The sequence below is a fragment of the Mobula birostris genome, chromosome 10 (assembly GCF_030028105.1).
Source record: "Mobula birostris isolate sMobBir1 chromosome 10, sMobBir1.hap1, whole genome shotgun sequence".
NCBI classification, from domain to species: domain Eukaryota; kingdom Metazoa; phylum Chordata; class Chondrichthyes; order Myliobatiformes; family Myliobatidae; genus Mobula; species Mobula birostris.
In genome coordinates, this window is record NC_092379.1 from 754,766 (window position 1) to 773,928 (window position 19,163).

Genomic DNA, 19,163 nt, shown 5'->3' on the forward strand with positions numbered 1-19,163 from the left:
ATGATCGTCTGACCACGATCACCGACATCGTACGACACGGCACACAACGAACTGACAAAGGCCAAAGAAGGTCGCTCTTTCAGTTTGGAACTTCACGGTCGGCAAACCCAGTACCACCACAGGTGGAACGTTTTGTATCTTCTGCTCGATGGGAGAGGGGAGAGTGGTAGATATCAGGGGTGGTGGGGTCTTTGATTATGCTGACTGTTTTACAGAGTCCCTTCCTCCTAAACACAATCAATAAGAAATCTCTTAGTACAGCTCTGGAAACATCTCGCCATCAATATTGGTTTGAAAATGCAGAGGTGTTCATCTGCTAAGGGAGACTGCGAACCAACCAGAACCCACCGCTCAAGCCCTCTCCCAATCACGACGGGGCAGGGCGGACCCCGCTCTCCTTGCGAGGGTCAGCGCAGTGAGCTCCCCCAGTCTGCTGAACCGCCGGCGCCGGACTCGCTTCCCTGGTCCTGGTGCGACAGACTGGCTGCGCGCTCACAGCGCTGCTCCGGGTGATGTTTTGGGATGAGCGCCCGTGGGATTCACCAGGGATACCTCAAGAAATACGGTAAGGCAGCGATGATTTGTCACTGCTGGCGGAATGGCAGAGAGAGAGAGCGGCAGGTTGCAACTAGTCCAGGTAGCGAGGCAAGTCGTAATTACAGTTACATCAAAATCAAAAGGCTTAAGATGCTAAAATCCGGCATTTCTGCGAACGAAATGTCAGTGAATTAAACAGTCAATTAGATTTGCTGAGTTCCTCCAGCATTTTGTGTGTGTTGCTCGGATTTCCAGCGTCTGCAGATTTGCTTTTGTTAGTCAGGACCCTCGCCCTTGAATTCGTTTTAAATTCTCCGACGAGATTTCTGCCTTGTGTAACCGGGAATCTTAAACCGTTTCCCCTTCCGTAGATGCTGCCTGACTGCTGAGTGTTTCCAGCAATTTCTGTTTGAAGTAACATTTCAGATGCGGTTTATAGGCTGAGTAAAGACTAAGTATAAAAGGGCGTAGATGTAACGACTGGAGATGTCACTGTGTAACTATAGTTTCCAGCCCTAATCTCACCCTGACCTCTTTATATCTTCTCCGTACTGAATTTGTATTTAAGGAGCAACACACACAAAATGCTGGAGGAACTCAGCAGGCCAGGCAGCATCTATGGGAAAGAGAACAGTCGACGTTTCAGACATTAGGTCTGGCCTGCTGAGTCCTTCAGCATTTTGTGTGTTTTGCTCGGGTTTCCAGCATCTGCAGATTTTCTCTTGTTTGTGATTATATTTAAGGAGACATTGTCTAGTCCCTCCTGGAAACTCTTGTTCAATCACTCCATTCTTATAAACCCTATATGTTGAATATGCACTTTATGTCACCCTGTACATCTACAGAATATATTTTATCTGTAAATATTATTGTGTTAATATTATGTTATGCACTGCATGTGATAGATGAACAGTGTTTTGCGCCTTGGCCCGAGAGGAACATTCTTTCATTTAGCTGTATACTTGTAAGGTTGAATGACAATAAACTTGAGGTTGAACTTCTTTTGGGGAAATTTCCCAATCTGTTTCTGTGTATAAGAGATCAGATCAATAGAGATTTTTAATTGTAATTTTAATTTCTCATTTACATCCTGGGAAGGAGTGTTCTGTCATAGAGCAGTTCAGCAGAGGAACAGGCTGTTTGGCCTGCGATGTGCTGAACTAGTTATCCTTTGCATTATAAACTAGTCCATTTAATTGCAAACTGGTCTTGTAACCACGACTGGCACCAGCACCCATTGTGATTCCCTTTCTGGTGCCTGCACCCTTCCTTTCAGTTCTGAAGAAGGGTCTTAGCTTGCAGTATCGACTATTTATGCTGCCTCCCTTGCTGAGTTCCTCCAGCATTTTGTGTCTGTTGCTGAAGATTCCAACATCAGCTGAATCTCTTGCGTTTGCAATTAGATAGACTTTATTTCTCTATTTAGTACATCTCTGTCTTTAAGGCTGAGATGATAGGAGAATTGTTACTTGGCAAGGTGTGGGGCATATGATTGGTTGTATGTTACTATTCCTTGCAGAGACCTGGACAACCTCATTGCTATTCCAGGGGCATGTTATACACATCTGGGTCTGTACACAGGCATTGTAATACCTACTGGTTATTGGAAAGCCAACCCTGTGTAGAGCTGTAGCTCTAGATCAAGTATGGAGAACTACCAGAGAGAAGGAATAGTAGTAACAGGGCCAGGGTTGAATTCTGTTTCAGATTAAACAGCTCCAATCAAGAGTTGCACCATTTGTCTCCCCGACAAGTTGCAGCTTGCATGACCCTTTTAGCATTTTAAGGATTAACACCACAAAAAGCTGATTGCTTCTTAATCCACACAAGAATTGATGCCCCATAATACATAATTTAATCACTTTCTAATCGGCCTTGGCTCTCTCTGGGCAGACAATGTTATTAGTCTGAATACTGATAATGGGACAGGGAGGGCAGATTTCATTGCAAGGGGTGGGGGATTATTGTGTGCAGGGATTGGGCACCACAGAGATGTCATTCAATTAGGATAATGGATAAATAACAAGAATGGGATTCTGAGCCCAAAGGTCTCGTTAGTTCAAGTGGCACAGCAGTGCAGCTGGTAGAGTCACAGCCTCACGGCATCAGAGACCCAGATTCAATCCCAGCCATGGGTGAAATTTCCAAGTTCTCCCTGTGACCGTCAGGGTTCTCTCGTTTCCTCCACAGCCCAACGACATCTGCAGTAGTAGGTTAATTGGCCACTGTAAATTGCCCCTAGTATGGAGGTGGATAATGGGATCTGGGCACCAAAAAGAATATGTGGAGACTGAAAAGATGGGATTAGTTTAAATCCTAAATTATTAAATTATAATAATTATAAATATGGGATTGTGTAGATCCTCGGACCACCTGGTCAACAGCAATACCTAAGTCAGACAGCTGTTTACTGAATACAACTCAACGTTCAACACCTTCATCCCCACAGTATGAATTAACAAGCTTCAACACCTGGACCTCTGTACCTCCTTCTGCAACTGGAACCTCTCCAGTGTTTACTCTGTGCATTTGTCTGCAGACTGCTATGGGCTTACTGATGCTGATAATATGCATGGATTTAGGGACTTGGACTAAATTACATTTTTTTGTGTGACTGTATGCTTACTGCTTATGTTATACATGCTATATGTACCTTGTGCTGTGTATGACCGTTGATGCAATTATTTCTAGAGGAAGACTGTTTCATTTGGCTGAAGTCATGTATGGTTGAATGACAATTAAACTTGAACTTGAATGAACTGAGATACCATGAAAAACTTTTGCTTGAATTCCACACAGACAATTCATACCATACGTAAGTACATTGAGGTAGTAGAAAAGGGAAACAGAAATGGAGAATGTTACAGAGAAAGTGTGGTGTAATTAGACAAACACAGTGCGAGGGCCATGATATGGGAGATCAGGAGTTCATCCTCTAACATACAAGAGGTCCATTCAAGAGGATGGAAGGTGTTGATGGGAACTGGTAGGGGAGAGGTGTAGGAAAGACGGAGAAGAGCAGAAATATTCCATCATTTCCTCTCGCTCCCCAATGATATGCAGATAGGTTAATTGGTATTATGAATAACCCCTGATAATAGATTCAATGGGGCATTGATGAGCATGTGAGAGAGATTAAGTTGCGAGGCTGCAGGGGAATAAAGAGGGGAATGGGATTTCTCCCCGGAAGTCAATATTGATCTTACAGACTGAATGGTCTTCTATGCCATCACAAGTATGATAATTCCTGATGGCATGTACTTCCTCTGTACCATATCAGATTGATTGTGAGAATGGATTGGGTGCTTGGAGTAAAGTGGCCATTCTTTGCTTGAGAGTCAGCACCAAATTTTATGTATACGTGGATCAAGAACGAAAGCAGAGTAGTATGATTTTAATGTTTTTACTGGGTCATGTTATCAACGGTACCCACTGGGCAACTAGCTGTGTGGGAGCTACAAACATAGTCCAGCAAGACTGCACCACACCCACTCCAAAGCCACGCCAAAAGGGAGAGAACGCTCCACGTATGGCACAATAATTCACTGCGAGATCAAATGGCCACAGGAGTACCTGCCACCTTCTCACAATCAATCTGATACATGCAAGTGGTGCTATTTTAAAAACTGTTCGCTCTAAGTACTTTGCAGTGTCACATAACGGCCACATAATGTGCATGTGTCTGACGCTAGTTGAAAACTGTTTGTCAACAGTCTCCTGTCCCAACTGAGGGCATGGTGTCCCAGGTAAACACAGGGAATCCCAAGTATTTTCTCAGTTAGATTTTGTTCTTTAAGAGTTGTCCCAAATAAGCATCTGCCCTGATTAACCAGAATCCACTTTACTGCACACTGGTTGCCTCGCTGAGACAAGTGTTTCTCAGCAATTACAGCTTCAGCGGGGAAATGGTTTTCTTGGACATTGGTTCTCTGTGGCATTGAAATTACTTCTTAGTCTGCAGAATGCCCAATGTCTCAACCTCCTTGTCAATACATACCCTCCTCAATATCATGATTATTCTCAACACTGGTGCTCCACAAGGTTGTGTCCTCAGCCCTCTGCAATGTACACTGTACACCCAGTGGCCACTTTATTAGATACGCCTGCCTGTTAATGCAAATATTTAATCAGCCAGCCATGTGGCAGCAACTCAATGCATAAAAACATGCCAACATGGTCGAGAGGTCCAGTTGTTGTTCAGAATGGGGAATAAATGTGATCTAAGTGAATTTGATCGTAGAAAGATTGTTGATGCCAAATGGGGTGGTTTGAGTATCTCAGAAACTGCTGATCTCTTGGGATTTTCACACACAACAATCTATAGAGTTTACAGAGAATGGTGCGAAAAACAAAAAAGATATCCAGTGAGTGGCAGCTCTGTGTGCAAAAATGCCTTGTTAATGAAAGAGGTCAGACGAGAATGGCCAGACTGGTTCAAGCTGATAAGAAGGTGACAGTAACTCTGATAACCATGAGCTACAACAATGGTATGTAGAAGAGCATCTCTGAACATCAGACATGGAAGAGGATGGGTCACAGCAACAGAATGCCACATTTGTACTCTCTGTGGCCCTTCTATTAGATACAGGAGTTACCTGATAAACCTGAATGAACACTCCCAGTAATCTCATGACTATGTGGCCAGTTTCTGCTTTAGCTCCATCTACAGATTCACAGTTGACACCATTGTAGTGTGCTGTATCTCAAATGGCAATGAGTCTGAGTACAGGAGGAGATGAGAGCTTAGAAACAACACTCGATGTCATTAAAACAGAAAGAGCTGGCTTAAGGAAGGGGAATGGTATACATGCTTCTGTCTACATCATTGGTGCTGAGGTCAAGAGGGTTGAGAGTCTCAAGTATCTAGGCTTGAACATCACTAGACAATAGACAATAGGTGCAGGAGTAGGCCATTTGGCTCTTCGAGTCAGCACCGCCATTCACTGTGATCATGGCTGATCATCCACAATCAGTATCCAGTTCCTGCCTTATCCCCATAACCTTTGATTCCACTATCTTTAAGAGCTCTATCCATCTCTTTCTTGAAAGCATCCAGAGACTTGGCCTCCACAGCCTTCTGGGGCAGAGCATTCCATATATCCACCACTCTCCGGGTGAAAAAGTTTTTCCTCAACTCCGTCCTAAATGGCCTACCCCATATTCTTAAACTGTGGCCTCTGGTTCTGGACTCACCCAGCAGCGGGAACATGCTTCATGCTTCCTGCCTCCAGCGTGTCCAATCCCTTAATAATCTTATATGTTTCAATAAGATCCCCTCTCAGTCTTCTAAATTCCAGAGAATACAAGCCCAGTCGCTCCAATCTTTCGACATATGACAGCCCCGCCACCCCGGGAATTAACCTTGTGAACCTACACTGCACTCCCTCAATAGCAAGAATGTCCTTCCTCAAATATGGAGACCAAAACTGCACACAGTACTCCAGGTGTGGTCTCACCAGGGCCCTGTACAACTGCAGAAGGACCTCTCTGCTCCTATACTCAATTCCCCTTGTTATGAAGGCCAGCATGCCATTAGCTTTCTTCACTGCCTGCTGTACTTGCATGCTTGCTTTCAGTGACTGATGTACAAGTGGCCTGTCCTGGTCCAACCATATAGACACCATGGACAAGAAAGCTCAGCAAGGCCTCTACTTCCTCAGGAGGTGAAAGAAATTTGGCATGTCCCCTTTGAGACAACTATTTTTATCAACACACTTTAGAAAACCAACGTAAACAAAGACCCCAGTCATCCTGGTCATTCTCTCTTCTCCTCTCTGCCATCAGGCAGGAGATACAAAGCTTGGATGTGCTTACCACCAGATTCAACGACAGTTTCCATCCAACTGTTAGAAAATTCTTGAACAGACCTATTGTACAATACAAATTAACTTTTGACTTCTCAAACTAATTTGAAATTGCCCTTGCACATTTTTGCCTAGCTGCACTGCACTTTCTCTGCTATATTCTGCAGTTAGTTACTGTTCTGTCCCTTGTACTGCCTCAATGAATGGATACCATGCAAAACAAAGTATTTCATTTATCTCGTACACATGATGAAAATAAACCAATTACATTGTTTTCCCGAAACGTCAACTGTACCTCCTCCTAGAGATGCTGCCTGGCCTGCTGCGTTCACCAGCAACTTTGATGGGTGTTGCTTGAAATTCCAGCCTCTGCAGATTTCCTCGTGTTTACATTGTTTTCCCAATGTGTTTTGGCATCTCCTACTGTGATCATTAGGTAGAAGTAGGCACTAATCATATTTCGTATCAGGACTCAAAGGAAGAGGCGAGAAGCAGGAAAGTCCCCTTCCTTTCCAGTCCTGATGAAGGGTCTTGGCCCAAAACCCTCTCCACAGATACTGCCTGACCTTCTAAGTTCCTCCAGCATTTTGTATCTGTTGCTCAAGATTTCCAGTATCTGCAGAATCCCCTGTGTTTATCAGTTGTAATGTTATCTTGCTAATTCCTATCATTTCCGCTGGGGACATGGCTCCTGTATGTGTGTGATGTTACTCTGCATTGGAGAAATGTTTTCTCGGGTAAGGTGCTGCTCTGGATGATGGGTCTGCATCTGCATACAGTCACCACACACACACTCTGCCTTCAGTGTGCAGACCTCCAGAGAACACCAGCTGCCAGCTGGAGCAAGGACATGGACCAGCTGTGCCCACACTTTGTCATGTTTGGTGGTGTTTTCACCGTTGCCTCCGTTTACAGGCAAGTCATCATGTCTGATGGTTGGAATGTCTGGGCGAGTTGCACTTTTGCAAGCCAAGTCAGACACGAGACTGCATGCGCTGATCAGCTGGGACCTGGGCTGCTCACAAACATATCGCACTGACATCAGTTCCAAACTCAAGAGTTGTTCTGTTCTGTCTGAATGAATGAATCTCGTAATTCAAGATTCAAGATTGTTTATTGTTATTCTTCAGTACATGAGTGTAAAATGATTGTTACTCCAGATGTGATACAGCATAAAAAATACATCAAGCATAAAGAACACAAATAAATACAAATATAACAATCTTATTAAACACAGTGTATAAATAACTGGGTTTGACCATATGTACCTAAGACTACCATGTATACACAGACTGATTGTATACACATACAGTGACACGAGGTACCGGATTATCGGAACATAAGGTGACTGACAAGAAATGATAAAGTGACTCTTGGCAAGAGGAACTCTGCTAGGTAGCTGCAGGACAGATGAAAACAGAATAGGTCAGTGACTGTCAGTGCAGGTATGAGGTGTGGAGTGTACAGTGACAGTGAATGGGGGATGAAGGGGGTGGTGAGGGACTGTGGAGAGGAGTGTGTCAGTGTGGGTATGAGGTGTGGAGTGTACAGTGACAGTGAATGGGAGATGAAGGGGGTGGTGAGGGACTGTGGAGAGGAGTGTATCAGTGTGGGTATGAGGTGTGGAGTGTACAGTGACAGTGAATGGGGGGATGAAGGGGATGGTGAGGGACCATGGAGAGGAGTGTGTCAGTGTGGGTATGAGGTGTGGAGTGTCAGTGTAAAGTGACAGTGAATGGGGGGATGAAGGGGGTGGTGAGGGACTGTGGAGAGGAGTGTGTCAGTGTGGTTATGAGGTGTGGAGTGTCAGTGTAAAGTGACAGTGAATGGGGGATGAAGGGGGTGGTGAGGGACTGTGGAGAGGAGTGTGTCAGTGTGGGTAGGAGGTGTGGAGTGTCAGTGTACAGTGGCAGTGAATGGGGGATGAAGTGGGTGGTGAGGGACTGTGGAGAGGAGTGTGTCAGTGTGGGTAGGAGGTGTGGAGTGTCAGTGTACAGTGACAGTGAATGGGGGGATGAAGGGGATGGTGAGGGACTATGGAGAGGAGTGTGTCAGTGTGGGTATGAGGTGTGGAGTGTCAGTGTACAGTGACAGTGAATGGGGGATGAAGGGGGTGGTGAGGGACTGTGGAGAGGAGTGTGTCAGTGTGGGTATGAGGTGTGGAGTGTACAGTGACAGTGAATGGGGGAATGAACGGGGTGGTGAAGGACTGTGGAGAGGAGTGTGTCAGTGTGGGTATGAGGTGTGGAGTGTCAGTGTAAAGTGACAGTGAATGGGGGGGATGAAGCGGGTGCTGAGGGACTGTGGAGAGGAGTGTGCCAGTGTGGGTATGAGGTGTGGAGTGTCAGTGTACAGTGACAGTGAATGGGGGATGAAGCGGGTGCTGAGGGACTCTGGAGAGGAGTGTGTCAGTGTGGGTATGAGGTGTGGAGTGTCAGTGTACAGTGACAGTGAATGGGGGGGATGAAGGGGGTGGTGAGGGACTGTGGAGAGGAGTGTGTCAGTGTGGGTATGAGGTGAGAAGTGTCAGTGTGAAGTGACAGTGAATGGGGGATGAAGGGGGTGGTGAGGGACTGTGGAGAGGAGTGTGTCAGTGTGGGTATGAGGTGTGGAGTGTACAGTGACAGTGAATGGGGGAGTGAACGGGGTGGTGAAGGACTGTGGAGAGGAGTGTGTCAGTGTGGGTATGAGGTGTGGAGTGTCAGTGTAAAGTGACAGTGAATGGGGGGGATGAAGCGGGTGCTGAGGGACTCTGGAGAGGATTGTGTCAGTGTGGGTATGAGGTGTGGAGTGTCAGTGTACAGTGACAGTGAATGGGGGGATGAAGGGGGTGGTGAGGGACTGTGGAGAGGAGTGTGTCAGTGTGGGTAGGAGGTGTGGAGTGTACAGTGACAGTGAATGGGGGAATGAACGGGGTGGTGAAGGACTGTGGAGAGGAGTGTGTCAGTGTGGGTATGAGGTGTGGAGTGTCAGTGTAAAGTGACAGTGAATGGGGGGGATGAAGCGGGTGCTGAGGGACTGTGGAGAGAAGTGTGTCAGTGTGGGTATGAGATGTGGAGTGTCAGTGTAAAGTGACAGTGAATGGGGGGGATGAAGCGGGTGCTGAGGGACTGTGGAGAGGAGTGTGTCAGTGCAGGTGTGGGGTGTGTTAATAGACGGATGCACCGATCAGCCTGATGACTTGTGGAGGTAACCCTTTTTTCAGCTATTGTCAGTCTATAATGTTTCCCTGCTAGAGGGAGAATTTATGGAAGGGATACAAGGGAGTTAGAGCAAGTCATCAGTCTGGGGAGAGGCGAGTGTGGGGAAAGAATTATTGATGACAAAGTCCACTGGATAGCAATGGAGGGTAGCTGAGGAGTGGATCCAAATCCTCTTCAGCGGAGTTGCTAAAAAGAAGAAAGAAAGAAAGGAAGGTAGCTTTATTTGTCACATGTACATTGAAATATACAATGAAATGCATCATTTGGATCAAATCAAATCGAATAGAATTGGGCTGGGGGCAGCCTGCAAGTGTCACCCCACTTCAGGTGCCTGCACAGTATGCCCCCAACTCACTCACCTTAACAGTACTACTTTTGAATGTGGGAGGAAACTGGAGCTCTCGGAGGAAACCCACACGGTCACAAGGGAGAACATACAAATTCCTTACAGACAGCAGTGGGAATCGAGCCCAACTAGCATTGGCTTACAGCTGACTAACCACTGCACTACTGTACCGCACTATGTAGTAAAAAGTTAAATTAAATCCCTTGTGTTATTGAACACAAGTGGCAGGGTTGTGTAGGGAAAATAGATGTGGAAATATTCATGTTGTTAAAGCTGTTTACCAATGTTTACATGGCTACCATAGGAAACAGTCTCATTAGTCTCTGCACACAGCGTGGGAGAAGAAGCTGAGCTTTCACAATTAAAATGAGGTTTCCCTTCCTTGCCTTGCTTCTTGGCTTTCCCCTGTATCCCTGTCACTATCCAGATGTTATTCCCCCAGGATATGGTCCAGCTGCTGATGAAATAGAGATCCGGGAGACTTCTAGTCCTCCTTGTCTGCTCTTACAGTAACACAGAGGCAGAGCAGCTTAAAGACGTGATCAGGTGATGAGAAGTACAAAGTGAATGGCAGCAAAGGAATTCTGTTGCCTTTAAATGTTAATTTAGTAGCCAGATCTCCAAGAATGAGGCCACAACACAGAAGTACAACCAGCAGAAATAACAACAGTAGGCGTTCGTGGTTACAATCAACTCCTGCCTGAGCAAGGATCTGGATCTGCTACAATTTGCCTTCTATCTCCATAGGTCTGCAGTGGACGTGATCTTACTGGCTCTCTACTCGGCTTTAGAGTACCTAGACAACATAATACCTACGTCGTCAGTCAGGCTGTTGTTTGTTGATTATAACACCATCATCCATTCAGTACAAGTTTCAAAACCTGGGCCTCTGTACCTCTCTCTGCAACCGTATCCTTGACTTCCTTATTGGGAGACCATAGTCAGTGCAAATGTGAATAACGTCTTCTCTTCTCTTCTCTTGCAATAACATAGGTGCACCTCAGGGATCCATGCTTAGCCCTCAGTTCTACTCTCTACACACTAGTTGGAAGCTCTAACTCTAGTTAGAGGCTACCCAGGTGGATTAGAAGGCACAGTTCCTCCAACCTGAGTGTGACCTCATCACAACAGTAGAGGAGGCCATGGATTGACATATCAGAATGGGAATGAGAAGTGGAATTAAAATGGGTGGCCACTGGGCTGTCCCTTTTTTCTGGCAGACTGGGCGTAGGTGCTCAGCAAAGCGGTCTTCCAGTCTATGTCGGGTCTCACAGACATACAGGAGGCCACACGGGGATATATGACCCCAACAGACTCACAGGTGGAGTGTCGCCTCACCTGGAAAGACTGTTTGGGGCCCTGAATGGTAGTGAAGTAGGAGATATAGGGGCAGGTGTAGCACTTGGTCCACTTGCAAGGATAAGTGCCAGGAGAGAGATCAGTGGGGAAGGATGAATGGATAAAGGCGTCGCATTGGGAGTGATCCCTGTGGAAAGCAGAAAGTGTGGGGGTGGGGAGGGAAAGATGTGCTTGGTGGTGGGTTCCTGTTTGAGATGGCAGAAGTTCTGGAGATTTATGTACTGGATGCAGAGGCTGGTGAGGACAAGAGGAACCCTGTCCCTGGTAGGGTGGCGGGAAGACGGGTGAGAGCAGACGTGTGAAATTGAAGAGATGCAGTTGAGGGTAGCATTGATGCTGGAGGAAGGGAAGTAGGACATCTGTTTTGTACTGGAATGAAAAGCCTCATCCTGAGAGCAGATGCTTGGATTTCCAGCACCTGCAGATTTTCTCTTGTTTGTAGTTGGGAGAACACACTCCAGTCTCCATTCAGGGGTCAGCAGCAGAAAGAAGCTTCTTCAAGTTCCTGGGCATCAGCATCTCAGAGGATCAATCCTGGGCCCAACATAATGATACAGTCACAAAGGTATACCAGCTTCATTAGGAGTTTGAGGAGATTTGGTATGTCATCAAAGACTCTTGCAAATTTCTCCAGATGTGCAGTGGAGAGCAAACTGACTGGCTGCATCACAGCCTTGTGTGGAGGCTCCGATATGCAGGATCACAAGCACCAGGTTCCAGTTCCATCACCGGCACAACCCTCCCTGTCACTGAGTACACTCCAGGGCGCCTCAGCAAGGCGGCATCCATCATTAAAGTCCCATCCAAGAGACAGGTTCTTTGCATTGCTTTGTTCAGCGAGGAGGTACAGGAGCCTGAAGACCCACCCTCAACATCCCCTCCGCCATCAGATTCTTGAACTCTATCTCATTATTTTTATTTTAGTAACGTAATAGATTTTATATGTTGTACTGTACTGCTGCTGCAAAGCAACACATTTCAACAGTGATAGTCAACCCGACTCTGATTGCGATTTTCTTTCAGTGAGCTGTGCACTTGTACTCTGTTTCAGCCCTCCCCACCCTTCCACCCCCGGCTATGATTTTCATTGACTAAACCTTTGGCTGTCCATCTGAACCTTATTTGGTATCCAACTTTTCCCTCATCCCTGTCATTTTCCAGATGTTCCCCTCCACACCCAGGATACATTCCAGCTGCTGATGGAGGACTCCAAGAGTCACTGCGTCCTCCTCGATAGCTGGATTCTCAGACTGATGTAGGACAAAGTCTGTCTGGCTGTTTGGGCCAGTGGGAAAAAGCATGAGCAATTGCTTCCTACAGCAGCCTTTGAGGAAAAGCAGAGGGAAGACTGTGTTCTACTGCCCACATTACACAAAGGGCATCTGCCTGCTGGAAGTCCATCAACTGGGAGATAATGTCCTTCAGCCACACAAGCAAGCCACCCATCAGCATCAGGCTCCATGGAAAGCCTTCCCAGCTGACATTCTTGTTAAGGAAGGCAAAAACAATGTCAGCATTCATTACAATAGGGCTACAATATAAAAGCAAGGATGTAATGTTGAGGCTTTATAAGGCATTGGTCAGAGTATTGTGTGCAGTTTTTGGCCCCTTATCTAAAAAAACAATGTGTTGGCATTTGAGAGGATCCAAAGGAGGCTCATGAGAATAATACCCAAGAATGAAAGGGTTAACATATAAGGAGCTTTTGATGGCTCTGAGCCTGTACTCGCTGGAGTTTAGAAGAATGAGGGGGTCTCATTGACACTCACTGAATGCTGAAAGGCTTAGGTAGAGTGGATGTTGTGAGGATGGGGCATAGTGGGGTAGTCTAGAGCCACAGGGCACAGCTTCAGAATACAAGTTTGTTCCCTTAGAACAGAGATGAAGGGAAATTTCTTTAGTCAGAGTGTGGTAAATCTGTGGAATTCATTGCCATGGACGGCTATGGAGGCCAAGTCACTGGGTATGCAGTGGACTCTAGTTAATCGGGCCATCAGTTTATTGGGACAGTTGTTTATTTAGGACAACTCTTAAATAACAAAAAACGAATTGAGAAAATTGGCAGGATCCCCTTTGTTTACTTAGGACATTATGGCACTTAATTGGGACAGAAGACTTGCTGAACAGTTTCTATCTAGCATCAGTCACAGGCACATTGTGTGGCTATCAGACATTACACCACACTGAGGGAGAACAGTTTTTAAATAGCGTCACTTGCGTGTGTTTGTGTTCAAAAAGCAATGATTTTTGTCACTGATGTTGAGAAATAGGCAATAAGATAATTCAGAACCATTTTGTTCACTGTGGTTTCAAGCATTCAGGCTTGGAGATGTCAGGAATGGTCGAGAGTGAAAATGAAATGATTTCACTATTTCAACAAGTTAGGAACTTTGAAGAACTTGAAGGTATTGACAATCATCATGAATGTTACAATTAACATGAAGATTTGGAGGAGGAAATTATCAAAAGCATTACCTGCACTTCGGTATCTGTGCTGATATTGTTCATTTACAGTCAATCAAAAGAACACGGCAGCATTATGAATTCTTGTCGATAACTGTTAGGAACTAATACACAGACTTATAGTACTGGAGTAGTATTTGGTAGTGTTCTAATTTATTCTGTATTTCATTTAAATGCACAATTTGTTACTTAGTTAAATGGTAATTTGTCTTTTTTATACCTTTTTAACTCTTTCCATGAAACTTCAGCTAGTTGGGGCAGTCATTTAATTGGGCCAAAATGTACTGGTCTTGATGTGTCCCAATTAACTGGAATCCACTGTATTTACAGTGGAGGTTGATAGGCTCTTGATTAGTTAGGGCATCAAGGGTTATGAGGAATAAGAAATCTGCCATGATGGAATAGCATAGCAGACTCGATGGGCCAAATGGCCTAACTCTGCTTCTATGTCTTATGTCTTATGGTCCCCTTTTTACACAGTGCGGGAGAGGGCAGTATCCAAGTTCTTTTTTAGAACTAAAATGAGGTGGTTGAATGACAATGCTACATCTGTAAATGAGAAAACACAGCTCACTTAGAATCTGCTGGTCCAAATACTTTCTAAATGTTGTTAATGCTCCTATCTTTACCACTTCCTCTGTCAGCTCATTCCAAATACGGACAACTCTCTGGGTGGAAAAAAATGCCTGCAGAATTCCCATTAAATCTTTCCCTTCTCACCTTAAACCTATCCCTCAAGATCTTGGTTCTCTAACCATGGGGGGAAAAGACTGTTCGCTCATCCTATCTATGCCCCTCATAACTTTATACGCCACCCCTCATTCTCCTGAGTGATTTAAATTCTGATGATAGGAAACACTACAAAAGTTTTTATTTAAGTTCAGGACTAAACTGGGTCTGGATTTTGCTAGGACAAGAGCAACATAGAAAAGGTAATTAAACAGGTACATGGATAGGGAAGTTTTAGATGGATGTGCACCAAGGGCAGGCAAGGAGCCCTGGCTATGATGGGCACATCAGCTAGTATGGACGAGTGAGGCTGAAGGGCTCATTTCCAGATTGTGTTACTCTGACTATGCTGCAGTAAGTGGTGGATGGGTCTCCGTTCACGTTACTCTTTTGTCTTTTACTTCCAGGTGGCTTTGTCTTCAAGCAATGGAAGGAGAAATTCTTCTTTCTGTCACTGGGGGGATCATTGGTCATCTGCCGTGATCATGACTCGCTGCCTGAGATGGAGGTGCCGCTGGCTACCAGCTGCCATGCCATCCTAAAGGGCAGCCAGATCAGTGACTTGCCCCGGCTCCCGATGGGCGCAGAGAGGGACTGCTGCTTGGCTCTGGTCCTCTCTGAAGGCAAACTACTCCTCTTACTAGCAGCGGACAGTGAAGACTCCAGGTAAGTTCGCTATGGGAGCCACCTAATCTGATCTCGTTGGGGCTTGGTGTGATCCCTGAACTTTGGCATTCAGCTTCACACCACACATTCAGGTTCCTTTAAGGAAGGTAAATTCATGCCGTGTTTAGTGTAACTGGGTGTCATAGTGGCACACAACAGTTAGTGCCCTGCCTACAACCTCAGGAATTCAGGGTCAATCCAGATCCTCGGCACTGTCTGTGTGGAGTTTGCATGTTCTCCTTGCGACTGCGTGGGTTTCCTTGGGTGCTTCAGTTTTATCCCACATCCTAAAGATGCACTTCTGGGTTTATTAGTTGCTGTAAATTGTCCCTAGTAAAGGCTAATGACAAAACGAATGAAAAGATGGGCATGTGTAAGGGAGAATTAGTTTTAGGGCCATGAAGAAGTAAGGAGGAGATGGAATGGGACTGATGTGCCAGCCCTAACCCTAACACATGGAAAAACCCACACAAAAGAGGTGATTTACAGTGCCCAATTAATCTTCCAGGATGTGAGAGGAAACCCACGTGGTGAATGGAAGAATGTGCAAACTCCACATTGACAAGCTCCCTGACACGAGGAATTCTGCAGATGCTGGAAATTCAAGCAACACACACCAAAGTTGCTGGAGAACGCAGCAGGCCAGGCAACATCTCTAGGAAGAGGTACAGTCGATGTTTTGGGCCGAGACCCTTCATCAGGACTAACTGAAGGAAGAGCTAGTAATAGATTTGAAAGTGGGAGGGGGAGGGGGAGATCCGAAATGATAGGAGAAGACAAGAGTGGGAGGGATGGAGCCAAGACCTGGACAGTTGTTTGGCAAAAGGGATATGAGAGGATCATAGGATGGGAGGCCTAGGGAGAAAGGCGGGGAGGTGAAGCCCAGAGGATGGGCCAGGAGTATAGTCATAGGAACAGAGGGAGAAAAAGGAGAGTGAGAGAAAGAATGCGTGTATATAAATAAATAACGGATGGGGTACGAGGGGGAGGTGGGGCATTAGCGGAAGTTTGAGAAGTCAATGTTCATGCCATCAGGTTGGAGGCTACCCAGATGGAATATAAGGTATTGTTCCCCCAACCTGAGTATGGCTTCATCTTTACAGTAGAGGAGGCCGTGGATAGACAATTCAGAATGGGAATGGGACGTGGAATTAAAATGTGTGGCCACTCTCCGCAGGATCTCCCAGTGGCCACACATTTTAATTCCACATCCCATTCCCATTCTGATATGTCTATCCACAGCCTCCTCTACTGTAAAGATGAAGCCACACTCAGGTTGGAAGAACAACACCTTATATTCTGTTTGGGTAGCCTCCAACCTGATGGCATGAACGTTGACTTCTCTAACTTCCGCTAATGCCCCACCTCCCCCTCATACCCCATCCGTTATTTATTTATATACACACATTCTTTCTCTCTCTTTCCTTTCTCTCCCTCTGTCCCTCTGACTATACCCCTTGCCCATCCTCTGGGTTTTTCCCCCCGTCCCTCTTTTCCTTCTCCCTGGGCCTCCTGTCCCATGATCCTCTCATATTCCTTTTGCCAATCACCTGTCCAGCTCTTGGTTCCATCCCTCCCCCTCCTGTCTTCTCCTATCATTTTGGATCTCCCCCCCCCACCACTTTCAGATCTCTTACTAACTCTTCCTTCAGTTAGTCCTGACGAAGGGTCTCGGCCCGAAACGTCGACTGTACAAGCTCCCTGAATAAGGATGGAACCTGGGTCTCTGCAACTGAGGCAGCCTTATTATCCACACTGCTGTCCTACATACAATGTTTCAAAAGGTGATGGGTGACCTTTACTTCAGGGCTACTTTCCTGCAATAACTCAAGTTCATCCTTCTATTCCCTCATCACCTCTGCCCTGAATGGCCAGCACCTTGTTTCAAGAACAACTCAGTATCCACTCTGTTAAGACCTCTAAGAATTTTATTGACTTCAATGAGATCGCTTCTCATTTTTTTAACTAATGCAGTCTGCCTAATCTTTCCTCATACAACACATTTGCCTTCCCAGAAGTTGGTCCAGTGAACCTACAATGAAATGTTATACTTCCTCAGATATGGATCCCAGATATGTCCTCATACAGACATATCGAATGCACCTCTTGTGCAATAGGATGGGTTCTTGGCCTCACAAGTTACCTCATTATGATCTTGCAATTTACCTTTTACCTGCAATGCACTTTTTTTGGAAGCTTTTACACTTTATCTTGCGTTGTTATTGTTTTACCCTTTTTAGCTTTCATGAGGAAAGTGTGTGCTCTAATCATGTGCAAGAGAAAATCAGCAGATGCTAGAAATCCAAGTAACACACACAAAATGCTGGAGGAGCTCAACAGGCCAGGCAGCATCTATGGAAAAGAGTACAGTCGACATTTCGTGCCGAGGCCCTTCATAGTAAAGCAGACATGTTCTCTGTCTTTTTTCCCCACTAGAGCAGATAATCTCTCATTTTCTCCACATTATATTCCACCAGTCATGTCCTCCCCATTCACTTAGTCTTTCTCTAACCCCTGAAGTGCTTCTGCAACACTCTGAGAGCAATCTTGGATGTATACTACCTGATCCCTTTATTGATATGGATTGTGAACATCTGGGGCAATTGCTGCAATTTCTGCAGGCCCCTCCAGTATAGCATCTCAACATTAAATAACCATTTTATTGCAGAACCTGACCTGGACCTCTGTATCTCCCTCTGCAATTAGATCCTTGACTTCCTAACCAGAAGATTACAATCTGTGCGGATTGGTGATAACATATCCTCCTCACTGACGATTAACACTGGCGGAACTCAGGGCTGTGTGCTTAGCCCACTGCTCTGCTCTCTCTATACCCATGACTATCTGGCTAGGCATAGCTCAAATACCATCAATAAAGTTGCTGATGATACAACCATTTTTGGTAGAATCTCGGGTGGTGACGAGAGAGCATACAGGAGTGGAATGGTGCCTCAGCAACAACCTGGCACTCAACGTCAGTAAGACGAAAGAGCTGACTGTGGGCTTCAGGAAGGGTAAGATGAAGGAACTCGTACCAATCCCCATAGAGGGATCAGAAGTGGAGAGAGTGAGCAGTTTCAAGTTCCTGGGTGTCAAGATCTCTGAGGATCTAATCTGGTCCCAACATATTGATGTAGTTATAAAGAAGGCAAGACAGTGGCTATACTTCATTATGAGTTTGAAGAAATTTGGCATGTCAACAAATACACTCAAAAACTTCTATAGTTGTACTGTGGAGAGCATTCTGACAGGCTGCACCACTGTCTGCTAGGGAGGGGCTACTGCACAGGACCGAAAGAAGCTGCAGAAGGTTGTAAATCTAGCCAGCTCCATCTTGGGCACTAGCCTACAAAGTACCCAGGACATCTTCAGGGAGCGGTGTCTCAGAAAGGTAATGTTCATTATTAAGGACTTCCATCACCCAGGGCATGCCCTTTTCTCACTGTTACCATCAGGTAGGAGGTACAGGAGCCTGAAGGCACACACTCAGTGACTCAGGAACAGCTTCTTCCCCTCTGCCATCCAATTCCTAAATGGACATTGAATCTTTGGACACTACCTCACTTTTTTAAATATACAGTACTTCTGTTTTTGCACAATTTATGATGATTATGATTATGAGGACACGCAGTCCCCTTTTATTGTCATTTAGTAATGCATACATTAAGAAATGATAAAATGTTTTTCCAGAATGATATCATGAAAAACACATGACAAACTGACTTAAAAACTAACAAAAACCACATAATTATATCATATAGTTACAACAGTGCAAAGCAATACTGTAATTTGATAAGACAGACCATGGCACAGTAAAAGTCTCAAAGTCTCTCGAAAGTCCCATCATTTCACGCAGACGGTAAACCTCCAGCGCCGCCAACTTGCCGGTGCAGCATCCCGGAAGCATCCGACCACAGTCCAACTCCGAGTCCGTCCAAAAAACTCCAAGCCTCGGACCAGCTATTCGACACCGAGCACCATCTCTGCCGAGCGCTTCGACCCCGGCCCTGGCAACAGGCGATAGGCAAAGCCGAGAATTTTTTTATCTATTCAATA

General features: G+C 45.6%; 1 protein-coding gene across 1 annotated transcript in view; it reads left to right on the forward strand.

Annotated features, from left to right (window-relative positions):
• The first annotated feature begins 449 nt into the window (after positions 1-449).
• LOC140204415 (uncharacterized) overlaps positions 450-19,163 on the forward strand; it is a 36,286-nt gene continuing 17,572 nt past the window's right edge. The window contains exons 1-2 of the mRNA XM_072271136.1: positions 450-565; positions 14,849-15,107. Coding sequence (XP_072127237.1) covers positions 523-565; positions 14,849-15,107 — 302 coding nt within the window. The 5' untranslated portion in view covers positions 450-522. The remainder of the gene's footprint in view (positions 566-14,848; positions 15,108-19,163) is intronic.